This window comes from Balaenoptera acutorostrata, chromosome 9, assembly GCF_949987535.1.
Source record: "Balaenoptera acutorostrata chromosome 9, mBalAcu1.1, whole genome shotgun sequence".
Taxonomy (NCBI): Eukaryota; Metazoa; Chordata; class Mammalia; order Artiodactyla; family Balaenopteridae; genus Balaenoptera; species Balaenoptera acutorostrata.
Genome location: NC_080072.1, coordinates 6,244,483 through 6,259,242, shown reverse-complemented (window position 1 = coordinate 6,259,242; position 14,760 = coordinate 6,244,483). Strand labels below are relative to the sequence as shown.

The 14,760-nt window shown below is 42.9% G+C and overlaps 1 protein-coding gene across 1 annotated transcript; it reads left to right on the top strand.

Moving 5' to 3' along the window:
- The first annotated feature begins 5 nt into the window (after positions 1-5).
- LOC103013017 (RNA-binding protein 4) lies at positions 6-7,461 on the top strand. The gene is given in 5 exon segments (XM_007171025.3): positions 6-139; positions 1,113-1,536; positions 4,670-4,974; positions 4,976-5,357; positions 7,046-7,461. Coding segments are annotated over 3 exon segments (1,098 nt in total). The 5' UTR covers positions 6-139; positions 1,113-1,124; the 3' UTR covers position 5,357; positions 7,046-7,461.
- The last annotated feature ends 7,299 nt before the right edge of the window (positions 7,462-14,760 follow it).

Here is a 14,760-nt window from a genome sequence, read left to right as displayed (position 1 = left end):
TGAGAGACTCCGAGCCCCTTCACTGTCTTTTTTTTTTTGCCCTGTTAAATCTCACGACTTGGGCTTTAGGGGTATTCTAGAGTGGTCCTGGCTTCCGCACCCGTCACTGAGAGCCGACCTCGGTGCTCGGCGTTGCGCGGTAAGCCTCAAGCAGCCCTTCCCCCACGACCTCCCCCGAGAATACCTTGCTTTCTCCCCACCTTGCCCTCTACCCGACTTTGCTCGGCTTAACTGCGTCGAGGTTTTTACCGAGATAACCGCGCTTCCCTTAGACTTAGGAATTACAACCCCGTTTCGAGAATTTTTCAAGCCCCAAGACACTCGTCTGGCCGATGAGGCTCAAGGCCCCTTCTCCGACCATGCATTTCTCCAGTTCTCCAGGAGCTCGTAGGACGGCACCCCGAGAGAGGCGTTCCCCGCTCCAGCACTTCTGTACTCTCCGAACGCCTCGCTATCCAGCTTAAGTCACGGGTTCACTGCTTCCAAAGGAAACCCTAAAACGTAGCTATTATAAGGTCCTTTTTTCAGGAAATGGCTAATTCTTCGGTTACGAGAAGAAGAGCCAATTCATAATTTCAGTCAGTTCGGTCAGCCAAGTAGTTAGACCTTTGTTTTCTGACTGTCTTTTTTTGTTTTTGGCGACGGAGCCGCCGCGTGGCTTGCGGTATCTTAGTTCCCCGACCAGGGATTGAACCCGGGGCCTCAGCAGTGAAAGCGTGGAGTCCTAACCGGACCTCCAGGGAATTTGCCGTCTATTTAGTAGGTAGAAAGCCCAGTACCCCCAGGGCTGCATTTATGCCCTGCTTTCATTTGCGTTCCCGTTTAAAACTATTCAGCTCTTACCAAATCCTTTGTCTGTGTCTGCTAAGGATCTGTATCACAGATGCTTTCTCCTTTCTGTAGGTTCTGTAGCTGGAATTGTAGCGGGCCTCCTTATTCCCACTTCCCTTTGATTATTATCTGGGGGTGTGCGTGTGGGGCGTCTGAGAGGGGGGAAAATGGAAATATTTGCCAGACCCAAAGGAGATGGCAGTATTGATTTTTTTTTTTTTTTTTTTTAACTGACGTGGGCCTGAGGTCTTTTGTTAGAAATTTCATTTTTTCTCTCCCAGACTGTGTCCGAGATGGTGAAGCTGTTCATTGGAAACCTGCCCCGGGAGGCCACAGAGCAGGAGATCCGCTCACTCTTCGAGCAGTATGGGAAGGTGCTGGAGTGTGACATCATTAAGAACTACGGCTTTGTGCACATAGAGGACAAGACGGCGGCCGAGGATGCCATACGCAACCTGCACCACTACAAGCTGCACGGGGTGAACATCAACGTGGAAGCCAGCAAGAATAAGAGCAAAACATCCACAAAGTTGCATGTAGGCAACATCAGTCCTACTTGTACCAACAAGGAGCTTCGGGCCAAGTTTGAGGAGTATGGTCCGGTCATTGAATGTGACATCGTGAAAGATTATGCCTTTGTACACATGGAGCGGGCAGAGGATGCAGTGGAGGCCATCAGGGGCCTTGACAACACAGAGTTTCAAGGTGAACCACCCTCTTTGGGAAGAGGGCTGAACACAAGGTTTTGTGTAGAAAATAGGCTGGATAGGAGGGGTCTGGGATAGAGATAGAGATACAGCTGTTGGATGGCTGATGGTGAGGATTGTGTGTGGGTGATGGGCTTAAATGGAGAATGCATGGGATTTAGAGGCGTTATCTTAGGCAAATCAAGTCTGGGAGAAAAACCACTTGGTTTTAGTTTGGAACCCCTAGGCTTTTTTGCCTGTTAGTGCAGAAATCCTTTTCTCTGAAGATTTTTTCAGTTGTTTTGTCTTTTTTGGGGCTGGGGTAGTACAGCACCTAACAGTGTTTCACTCTGAAATTTATTGCCTCAGCACCCCATGTGTTATTTTGTATGTGGAAGGACCTGGCAAAAGCTGGCTTAAGCCACATGTTGAGGAGCAAAATATCTGTGAAGCTCCCCCACCTCATCCCAATTCATGGCTTCTCAGTAAATATAATTTGTCGTTAAACAGGTCTTTAGAGAACTAGTGTTTTTAAATTGCTATAGCTCTTACTGCTTTTCTGTTATGCTTGCACCAAGAGGTTCGGTTTGGAGGACGAGGACACTCTAGAACTGAAGGCTAATTTCAGGAGTTTCTGAGGAGAAGGTACTGGGATTTGGGGGGTGATAACGGCAAAGCCGTTTCACTGGTTTGAGGAGTGAGCTCTGACATCCTTGATGAATAGAGCACTTAGATGGGTGTTAACCTTGGAGCCTTGACCAGATTAATAGTGTGCCTGGAAGGCAGCATGAGTGATGCTGTGGATAGACATTTTATTTTCTTGGTTTAAGATCTAAGCTCCTGTGGCAAGGGTGGCAGTTGTGGAGGGGGTGGTAACCATGGTGAGTTGCTAACTCTTATTCTTCGTCCACCCACTTTGGGTTCCCAGTGTCAAAGCCAGAAAAGAGCCTTTCCCCTTCAGTGTAACTACTTCTAAATTATGGAGTATTCCCACAACTCCTTGTTAACATTTTTAATCTATATTCCAACTTTTTTCAGCCGGAACAAGGTAGTGGCTGCTGCTTCTCCTGAGCACTCCTCTTGTTAAGAGTCATTTCAGCTCTCTTTGATGTTTACTTAAATTGGACCTTCTTAGACCTGGAAGTCTGATCATCATTTCCCCCAAGTTAATGGTGCCCTGTGTCATGGGTATTGCTGTGCGTTATTAAAGAAAAATGTCACAGGTCTCTCAGGTCTGGTTTTCCTTTTTTAATTGGTAAGTTGAGAATTATTTTGTGTCAACAACTTAATTGGGAGCAAAGGCTGCTCTGGTGGAGGGTTTATGATATCTAATTTTTGGATACTCTTCTACACTTTAACCAAGTCATAGAAGAGGTGGTGGTGTCTCCTTGTAACAGTTAACACGTGTAAGGGAAGGATATTGTGAACTGATACAGGACACATCATACTTAGAGCATAACTCTTGGTATCTGAACTCTAGGCTCTTTGATGTTTAGTTATTTTTGCTCTGTTTTCCTTAGTATTAGTCATTCTCCTTAGCACTGTCTAGTACAGTTTTATGTGTATATAGAGTAGCAGTATTTATTATGGTGGTCTTTTTCCCTTTCAGTTTCTCAGTGTTGGGGATATTCTTTTTATTGTTCACCCATTTAAGGAACATCCATTTTAGATATTTTTAAAGACTTAGCTTCTTTTTCTGACTTTGGAATTTTTTCTGGCAAATCTTTAGGTCAGGACATTTATTAATGACCTTTATGTCTTGAAGGGACATGGTTGGTTCCTTGGTTGCCCTTACTTTCTCTGGTTTTGTTAGGTGCCAGAGTGGCCACTTGGACAAATGCGAGGGACACGGGTTAGCACTTAAGTACTTAATTGCACATCTTAGCTTTTAACTGGCAACCTACACTTATCAGATAAAATGTTTAAACCGGGACTTTTCTTTGATGTTTTGGTCCTTCCCTTTTCCCTTTTTTAGTCTTCTAGAACCTACCTTTAATTTTGTAGGTGAAATTGTATATTTACCATTTTCTATAATGTTAGTTGAGTAGATGACCTATCTGTTAACTCCCCTGGTTCTAAGCATTCACTTCTTCGCCATCTGCATGCTTGGGTGCATGATAGCCGTTTATATTGGAAAGGTTTTGCAGGAGTTTTGCTTACTATTAAAATGGTAGATCATGTTAGGTGGAAACTGCTTCTGTGAAAAGGTTTAAAACTTAAACTTTTTTATTTCCAGAATACAAATTGTAATTTTCAGCAAAAACTAGTATGAAGTGCATGTTCTTAGGATCTTAGATCTCTAAAGGAAGAAAAGTACTTTAATCTTGCGAACATGAACAGTTTGATACACTAACATTATTGGTCATTCTCCACTTTTTTCATCCCCCCTTTTCTTCCACATTTTTTGTAATACTCTTTCTGAAAATTCAGGCATCTTGTGAACTGCCTGCCCTGTTTTGTTTGACCGCCTGTTATAAGGGGTCACTAAATATTGTAAAGAATCCCTGTTAGAATGAATATCAGAACTAACAATTTAAAGGACCCAGTTTAGGGGGAAGGCAGTCCTTCAACTCGTATTTCACCCCTCTTCCCCCATTCATGAGTGTTTTTCCCAAAAGTCTTGAAACTTGCCTACCGCACTCAGCCACGGATCAAGTCTGGATTACTATCAATGGTAACTTTAGAGTCCTGCTCTATTCTGTTTGATTTTGGGGTGGTGTGGGTGACTTGCCTTTGCATTCTCCTGCGTACTGAATTCAGGAGTCTTAATAGTGAAGATTGGAGGTGTCAGAATGTTGTGGAGCACTATTATTGTGGTTTCTTTTGACATTGGGCCACTGTTCAGAGTAGTTTTTGTCCACAGTTACTTGGCAAAGGATGAAATGCCTATTTTTGAGCGAGCGTAGTTTCTTTCTTAAGCGTTAAACTGGTGTTAGAGGTGAAACATTTCTTCATTTAATTGATCTTTGCTTGAAATCAGGTCATTATACTGAATTTATACTGGACCTTTAAAAAAAAAAAATCTTTAAAATGGCGATGAATCCTGCATTAGAGTTGTCTAGGTAAAGCCATTGCTATGACCAGTGTCTGGGGTAGGGGCTGGGGCTATGACTAAGAGTGATAGCAACCCTTCTTGCGTCTGTTTCTTCAAGGCAAACGAATGCACGTGCAGTTGTCCACCAGCCGGCTTAGGACTGCGCCCGGGATGGGAGACCAGAGCGGCTGCTATCGGTGCGGGAAAGAGGGGCACTGGTCCAAAGAGTGTCCGGTAGATCGTTCGGGCCGAGTGGCAGACTTTACCGAGCAATATAATGAGCAATATGGAGCAGTGCGTACACCTTACGCCATGAGCTATGGGGATTCATTGTATTACAACAACGCGTACGGAGCGCTCGATGCCTACTACAAGCGCTGCCGTGCTGCCCGGTCCTATGAGGCAGTGGCTGCTGCAGCTGCCTCTGCGTATAATTACGCAGAGCAGACCCTGTCCCAGCTGCCACAAGTCCAGAACACAGCCATGGCCAGTCACCTCACCTCCACCTCTCTCGATCCCTACGATAGACACCTGTTGCCGACTTCAGGAGCTGCTGCTGCTACAGCTGCTGCTGCTGCAGCAGCCGCTGCTGCTGTTACTGCAGCTTCCACTTCATATTACGGGCGCGATCGGAGCCCCCTGCGTCGCGGCCCAGTCCCCACTGTTGGAGAGGGCTACGGTTACGGGCATGAGAGTGAGTTGTCCCAAGCTTCGGCGGCCGCGCGGAATTCCCTGTACGACATGGCCCGGTATGAGCGGGAGCAGTATGCGGATCGGGCGCGGTATTCAGCCTTTTAAAGCTTGAGGTGAGAGCGGTGGGGTGTCCCTTGTTCTGGTTTTGCCATCACTCCTGCAGCCTAAAGGCTCTAGTTAGGCTGCCCTGCTTGCTTGCTTTTGCAGGGTTAGGGTAAGGTTGCTAATGGTTCAGAGGATAGGGAGAAGTCCTAACTACTTTCTGAAATACATAAACATCCTTATTCCTCATGGCTGTTTTTCCAGGGCTCCTAGTCCTGGGAGTCAATCTGATTCCATTTGTGCCTGGAAAAGCAAACAGTGGTGTGATGAATCTTGGGTCACACCTGTGTGCTGTAATTGACCCAAACCTGGAAACCAGACATTCAGACCCAGGTGTGCTGTTTCTCAGAGCCTTCGTTGAAATTCCTAGGTGTGTGACATTACTAAGGTCTGCAAGGTTCCTGTTCTTCATGCTGTGTGAAAGGTCTGATGGTAAGTTGGGGCAGAGAGGAGTAGAAAAAGATATCTTTCAACTTATAAAGTTGATTTCAACAAGGAGTCTGGGGCATAGGCTCAAATTCAATTTCTCTGCTCAGTTCACATTCATTCCCTGAGCTGAATAGAATGCCTACCCCATTGCTTTATCTTTGAATCTGTCCTGTAAGAGCCCGTTTACTTTGTTCAGTTTTGTTTTTAAACTGTCCCCACAGTATTAGATTTGACATTCTCTCCACTTCTTTAAGGTATATAATAACGTAAATATGTATGCACCCTGTTAATTCTACTCTTCTTCAGTAATGTTGAAATCCAAGGTTGGGAGCTTTGCCTTAAGCACATCACTCCCTTCATCTTCCCGCCAGCTATGAGCATGTAACACTCTTGAACCACCAGCTCTACCTTGAGTCCTCTGGCTTTTTCCTATACATTTTGAGCCTCATGATCCATTTGGCTCTACTTGAGTGTATTCTCTTCTGATGCTTGCCAGCTTTGGGCTCTAGGTGTTTGAGATTGCTGTTGTATTAAAGGGTGTTTCACAACACCCTTTGTCTTGGGTAGCTCCCATTGTGTCCCAGACATTACCATTGGTCTGTAATCCTGTAGTAACAGGGTGGGTGGTACTATCATCTTTTCCGTTAGGGCAGAAGGTATGTGACTTGCCCAGGGTTATTGGATAGGAAATCCCTGATAGGGCTGGAAAAGAAACTTGAGTGACCTGATATGTAGCTTACACATGCCCTCCAGTACGTTCTTTTATTTTATTTTCTTCCCTAGGCAGAGTTGGACGCCCTCAGGTCTTACAGCTTGTTCAGTTAACGCCACTTTTTCCTAGACCTTAAACGGTTTTTAACTTGGAACTCCAAGATTCAAACATACTTTTTACTCCGGAGAGCTAAGAGCTAATTGGAACCTTTCCCTTTTTCCTGCCCTCCAATGACAGTTTGTAAATGTGGAATTGCCTTCTCTGAGGAATGCTAATGTGCTAACATCAAGAGAAATGCAATGTCTGTCTACTCTCGTGAAAGAAAATTTGCTATTTAGTTTAGAGAAAGGCCAGTCTGGGATTGCTTGACCCTTCCCAGTTACTGTCTGGCCTTCAAGCTCTTTTCACTTTAGAGATTATTATGATACTATGGATGGATACAAGTAAACTTAAAAGGAGTGTCAAGTTACCGTACTTTGTAAAGATGTTCTTTGAAGTGTAAGTGGGAAAGCCCTTGTGAGTTTTGCTGTAAAGCCCCTGTATTGTGCTCTCTTTCAGGTGGGATGTGTGTGGGCTGAAATTCCGAGCTGCGGTTGTGCATGAGAATACACCCTTCGTGGTACCCCATCTCCGGGACGTTCTCAGCTCTGTGCGTTCAGTCCCCCAGGAACCATGGACCTTAATTTACCTTGTTAAGTTCAGACCACCTCTTCTTTCCTCTCTCCTGCCAATTTCCCTGTTCTTTCTGTCCTTCAATACTTCTGTAGCTTCCCATCATGTTCTGTTCTCCCAGCAGGCCTCATTGCGTGCAGAAACTGGTGGGGGTTGTGCTGTATCCCCACCTCCTGCTTCCAGTGGGTGTTGTGAGAGTGTCACTGCTCCTGAGTCTTTTTGACCCAAAGGCTTATGGCAGGTAGACACATAGAGTTGGATCACTTTTTTCTTTCCGGTGAAATAAATGGTTTTTCAACTTAGGGAATGTGTGCTTTGAGAGAGTTCTTACTTGGGCTTGTGTCTGGGTTCTTTATTTGTCCCTGGAAGAGAAGGGGAGGGTGTAAAGTTTGACATTCAGTTCTGGGTGAACATCACTGCAGTTATTTTCTTAATTGTAGATAGGATTTATAGGTGCCAAAGGTAAAAGAGGGCTTATATAGAAGAACCCAGGCAAGCAGGCTTATTCCATTAAAGACTTTGTCTCTGATACACCTTTGTTATAAAACCATCAACTTACTGGGAGTTTTGAGATGTGGGACTTTTCCCTGCTTGAGAAACAATTGTCACCCACCCCTCACTACTATCATTCCAACCACCCAGTCAATCAGTACATCTAGTTTGACTTTCCAAGGAAGAGGTCTAGAATAAGGAAGGGTTTGAGGGAACAGGAGGTCAGCTTTCACTTCATGCCATATGGAAAATTAAGTTATGGCTCCAACAGCATTCTGCTATTTTCCTAGGCCAGTAAGCAACATTTTTTGATACCTTTCACCATCTATTTGTACAGTTCTGCCAAAATCCAAAGAATTCCTCTGTGGCCCCACTAGTACCTCATTTCCTTTAGAATGATAGGCATAGAAGGAGAACCCAGAAGTGAGCTTTAGATTATTTAACAACAAGCATGGGGGTGAGTACAAGGAAGAGCCACTGCATCTTAGTTCCATGCTTTTATCAAAACAGACTGTCTTGCAGATGTTTTTTGTCTGTACCTTCTTGCTCCAGTTTTAACATATATATAGTGGGGTTGTGTCTGGTTAGGGCATTTCCCAGCATCATTCAACAAATACTCAGCACTTACTGTATGCCAGGCATTATGCTTTTAGGAAAGGTGGGTTGTGGTAATGGGAGATAAGAAGGAGCTGGTTTTTAGTTGGGTAGTCTCAGATTTTCCTACTCTACGTTTCTAATTCATAGATGGCTGAGATGGGGATAACTATGAGTACAACTTGTAATTTATTGGATATTTGCTCTCTGAAACCCTGTGAGAGGTGTTTTATGTGTTAATCTCCCAGCCACCATTTTACTGAATATGGAAGTTGTATTTTGTGAGAGGTCAAGTGGTAAAGACAACAGTTCTGGGAAAACTGTTGGTGGAGTTGGGATTAGGGGCGGGAAGAGTTATTAGCTCCTACAGATAAGAAGTGATCAACAAAGAAGATTATGACTAATATCTAGGCTAGGTCCTTGGATTTGTCTTTATCTCCCCTGGCTGGCTTGGTTTTCTGCCACTGCCACTTCTTAGAGGGTTTTCCTGCTTTGGTTCCTTTTTTCCGCCAAAGATGGACCCATTACTGATCAGCACTGATGAACATACCCCTTGGTCCAATGGGTGGGGTTGGCAAGTTTCAAAAGATGGGGACTAGCAGTGTTCATTGAACAAATAAAAATTTTGAGTGATATTCTGCAAGGTACTGTTTTAGGTCTAGATCGAGCTTATATTCTAAGAGAGGGAGACTACATAATGTCAAGTAGAGCATTTAGATGGGAATGGTCAATGAAGGTGGTGACATGTCACAGTGGATTAAATATGGGGGTAATATATTTTTGCATTATAAAGCATTCTTTCTCTGAGAGCATGATCTCCCTGTAACAGACAACATGAGTTTTTCATGACTGTCAGAATCTGGGCTGGTTTAATGCTGTATTTCTACTATAGTGTTTTTTTGTTTTTGTTTTTTTTAATTACTGTTGAAAGGAAAAACACTGTTAAGAACAGTGGAAAAATAGTTCTAAAACTTTAGAAAGGTGTTTTGAAATGATTGAATTCGCTGATATTTAAACATTACATTTTTTGAAATTATTTTTGTGTGAGTTTCCAATCAAATGTATCTCTTGAGTTGAGGCCACATAATCTGCCCTGTGTCACTGACAAAGTTATACTGCTAACACTTAGCCTCAGGAGTTGTACGGTAGCTTTTTAAGAGTGATGCTTTAATACACTAGCTTTCTGTAGCCTCCCACTTTTGTTTTTGGCTGCGCTGCATGTCTTGTGGGATCTTAGTTCCGCACCAGGGGATTGAACCCGGGCCCTCAGCAGTGAAAGCACTGAGTCCTAACCACCGGATGGCCAGGGAATTCCCATGTAGCCTTCCACTTCTCATTCTGTTGAGTAAACTGCTTAGCATCCACCTGAGAGCTTGCTTTGCACATCGTGAAGTACTCACTGGTTACCTACTACATGTTAAGTACCATGTGGAGAATAAAGATGATTAGGTGCCTGTCCTTACTTTGCCTACACAGGCAGCTTTCTGCGTAGGCAATTTGGGTGTGCAAATAACTGGTATATATGTTAGGTGGAGATAGGAATGGTTACACCATTCTGTTGTGATGGCGTCTAGCCCAGCCCGATTCTGGATGAGTCAGAGGACTTAGGAGGGCAGTTTTCAGGATGATACTGATTTGGTGTTAGATTAACTTTCACTTAAAAGTCATCCAGACACCCTCAAAATTGGGGTTGACTTGGAATGCTGAATTAAACCAGGCTTCTTATCCCAGAGCTACATCAGCAATAAGCTAGACGCTAGGGGGATAGAGTAGCGAGAGGTAGACTGTTTGCATTGTGGTATTAAATGATGGTGCAAGTTACCAGTAAAGTTCGCTTAGTACTGGAATTCTCCATGTGGTCTCATGCTGAGGCAAATGGAATTCCCAGAAATGATGGCAATGGGAAGTCCCAGGACTGCTTTTCTACTTTGGCTTGGAGAACAGTACTCTAGGTTGCAGCAAGGGGAAGTTGAGTTCTAGAATGACTCAAAGACTGATTTTAAAACTTAACCATATTTGAGTATCTTGAGGAAATTTTGGTTCATTTGAGGAGTTAGCTCAATTACTGATAAGAAAATAGAAAATAAATGAAAAAATGTAAATGCTAATTCCAGAGTAAACAAAAACTCATAAAATACAATTAGGGGCTCTATGGAGTCATAATCATGGCAGCATGATTTATATATTTAGTAAAATAATTGTCATCTAACTAAATTGGGAGAATAGGGAAGTGTGGGTGGGTAAGTAATGGGGTGTGTAAGAGCAAAACTCAAAATTTCATAATAGAAATCGAAAGGGACTTTCCTGGCTTCCAGTGCGGGGGTCCTGGGTTCGATCCATGGTCAGGGAACTAGATACTGCACGACACAACTAAAAAAAAAAAAAAAAATCCCGCACGCCACAACGAAGATCCCGTACACGGCAGTGAAGATCCCACGTGCCTCAACTGAGACCTGGCGCAGCCAAATAAATATTACCCAAAAAAATTAATAGATAATTTCTTAAAGTGGTAAATGGAGAACAATGAGCATCTTATTCAGACACAAAGGTAAGGAATGCTGAAAAGAGCTAATAAGATCTGTTGCTTTTGGGGAGGATGGGGCAAGAGACTTTTTGAAAGCCTTGTTAAATTTGCTTTGCTAAATCATGTTCGTGGATAATTTTGATAAAAATAAGTTTTATGCTAATGGCTTTTTTCTGACCTAAGCCTGAGATGATGGCTTAACTTGGGAAACCTTACAACTTCTCACCAAATGCAAATTTTCTGACATGAGTAGGGCCTAGTATTATTCACTGGCAGGTATATAACACCCCTGAGATACAGGATAGGGGTGGTGCTAGCAGTTTGTCAAGGAGATAAGACACCAAAGAAGGAAGGGGCTTAGCTAATGATAGTAAATCTTAAAGTTGAATTGAGTATGTTACTACTGCTCATGTTTTCTCTAACTTGTCAAGGCCAATAGGGAAACTGAGTACTACGCTCTTAGTCCACTGGGGCTGGTTCTTTTAAGGGCTAAGCCTGCTGGTTCAGTAGAGTACCTCTATTTAACATGCTGAATTGTTTGTACTCAGTTAAGCTACCAGATGGGACCTCTCATTTTCACTATGTAAGGAATATTGAAACCAGATTGAGTTTGGAGCTTCCTTAGTACCTGGGGTCCCCAACCCCCAGGCTGCGGACCGGTACTGATCTGCGTTATGAACTGGTCCGCACAGCAGGAGGTGAGTGGCAGGCGAGGGAGTGAGCGAAGTTTCATCTGCCGCTCCCCATCACTCGCATTACCACCTGAATCCCCTGCCCCCGTTCATGGAAAAATTGTCTTCCATGAAACCACCCCCTGGTACCATAAAGGTTGGGGACCGATGGGATAGACCATCCAACCTGATCTGTCCCATCTAGGCTATTGCAAGGGGAAGGAGGATAGTTTTTACCCACTAGCTTGAGCTGGACTAGGACATTCTGATTTTATTTAGAGACTTGAAGTGGTTTGAAGAGCAGACTTTCGTGGTAAATGACGAAAAGTTTTTCCTGGAGAGCCAGAGAAGCAGCCTGGGAGCTAAGATGCCCAAAAAGGTTTCCTGTAGAACTTCAGCATGGCACAGCTTGTAAAATTCAGGATGCCCAGCAAAGATAGGGAACCAGATTTTGAATATTTACCTCAATTTAAAAAATTACGGAATGAAATTAATGAGGTTATAGGATATATATATATTCCTTAATTTCCCCCACATTTTTTAATATCAGAAATTTGAATGTATCTTAATATCCATAGTTTAACTGGCAGTGTTTTGATTTTAGTGGTACATAAAATAATGATGCATCTTTTTTTTTTTTTTTTTTTTTTTTTTTTATAGCTACTTTATTTATTTCTTTCTTTATTTTTGGCTGTGTTGGGTCTTCAGTTCGTGCGAGGGCTTTCTCTAGTTACGGCAAGTGGGGGCCACTCTTCATCGCGGTGCAGGGACCGCTCTTCATCGCGGTGCGCGGGCCTCTCACTATCGCGGCCCCTCCCATTGCGGGGCACAGGCTCCAGACGCGCAGGCTCAGTAGTTGTGGCTCACGGGCCCAGCTGCTCCGTGGCATGTGGGATCTTCCCAGACCAGGGCTCGAACCCGTGTCCCCTGCATTAGCAGGCAGACTCTCAACCACTGCGCCACCAGGGAAGCCCAATGATGCATCTTAAAATCAATGATGACCTTAAAATCAGTGGCATTTGGATTAGATGAAATATGGTTACTTTGCATGAGTGCAAGTGTATCTCTAAGTTATATTCCTAGAGATGGAATGGCATTTTACATTTTGCTACATGTCAGATTGTTCTCAGAATTTATTCCAGTTTTTCAAATGTTTCTTTAAACCCTCATCAATGTATTTGTTGATCTTTCCCAACCCGATGGGTTAAGTGGTATCTTATTATAGTTATACTTAGCGTCTATTTTTACATTGAATGAGGTTGATCATCTCTCTATTTTTAAGAGCCATTTGTATTTCATTTTTGTCTCTTCATATCCTTAGTCCTTACCTTTTTTAAAAAAATGGGTCTTCATGTTAACTAACTTGTGGAAGCAATGTATATGTTTAGGAAATTAGCTCTTTGTGGTAGGAGTTGCTAGCGTTTTTTCCAGTTTGTCATTTTATTCATGATGTTTTTGCCATGCAAGAAAATAAAATGTATGGTAGTTGAATTTCCAGCCTTTATTCTTAGGACTTCAGGATTTGCATCATATTTGGGATTTCTGCACTTGAAGAACATGAGAAAATTCTTTTTTCCTGATACTTTAATGGTTTCATTTTTTAACTAAAAATTTAATCTATTTGGAATTTATTTGATATAAAGTATGAGGTAGATACCTGACTTTGCTTTCTAGGTGGCCACTCAGCTGGGGACCAAATTGAAAGAAATCTCAATTTAATTGCAGTAGAACTAAAGGAATGAAAATAATGTTAGAACATCATATTTCCTCTTCTGATTTTAAGAAGCAGAAATTTTAGCACTTTTCATGAAAGACTGGAATGAACAGGATACAGATGCGTCCTACCTACTCGAACAAAACCTGCTTATCCAGGGGGAACCACTGCCTTAGACCCATTAAATCACAGTCTGTAGGGGTTGGCGTTGGGGGAAAAGTCAACCCTGGTTGTAAATCTGTGCCTAGAGTGCTTTGAATAATGTATTTAGGCTTTATAGAGTATAAATCAGATTTGTTGTGGTTTGGCATGCCTGTCCTCCAGGGATTCAATCTGTAGGAGTCAACCTACAGAACATACCAACCAACCAGTAGTGCTCCCCAATCCAATTGTGACAATGCCCAGGACTTCTCTAATAGGATTGAACCTACAGGGACCCAATCTGCCTCTATTTGTCAAGATGGATGAGAATGACATTTCTCTCCTCACCTATTCCTTCTCTGTCTTACACTGTTTCCACCTGTGGTGGACAGCATGCAGAACAGTTGGGGGTAGATACATAAATTTTAATCCCTTAACTTTTGAAAATTTTTTCTTTGTCAAGTTATCCCCCCTTGGCAATCCAAAACAAAGCTTATTTGAGGGTTGCTTTTTTTTTTTTAATATTTATTTATTTGGCTGCGCCAGGTCTTAGTTGTGGCATGTGGGATCTTCGTTGTGGCACGTGGGATCTTCGTTGTCGCACGTGGGATCTTCGTTGTCGCACGTGGGATCTTCGTTGCAGCATGCAGGATCTTGTAGTTGTGGCAGGTGGGCTCTTAGTTGTGGCATGGATGTGGGATCTAGTTCCCTATCAAACCCGGCCCCCTGCATTGGGAGTGTGGAGTCTTAATCGCTGGACCACCAGGGGAGTCCTTATCTGATGTTTTTAGAACCACCTCATATTTGGTGAAGGAGCTCTTCTACTTGATTGGCAATAAATCTGTTCCAGTTTCATATAGGTGCATTGCCATATTTGGCCTGTTCTTATGTTTGCTATTTTGGAGTTTACTTATATCCCATGGCCTTTTTCTTGAGTTAGGCTTTAAGACTATTGGTAGCCTTTTACAATATGTAAGTTATCTGGCTGGAAGACATACTTTAGACTTATCAAATTATGGGCCATTATGTTGGCCTAAGTGGAGATCTTATCCCCCAGATTTCCTACTGGGTGGAAGACTTTACCCAACTGGTTTTCTGCAATGGTTGTGTAGGTCAAGCTACAGCTTATTAGCAGATATCTTACTTTCTTGGTGCCCAAAGCCATGGGTTTTTTGTTTTTATTTTCCCCTCTTGGTGTCCTGTTCGCCTACATTCTTGTGCTGCAACAAGAACAGCCTTTTTAATTTTTTTTAACAACCCCCCCCCCCAACAATTTCACTAAAGTATTTGACTGACTTGGAGTATATAGACCAGCATTCTTATTGTTTGGTCCAATTCTTCATCAGAGATTAATTTCTTATATAGTTAATATACCTTTGGATTTAGAAAGAGTTATGTTAGAACCATACTGATTTGCTTTACCAAAGTAAAGAATGAAATAATAAACAGTACCTGGGCATCCTCC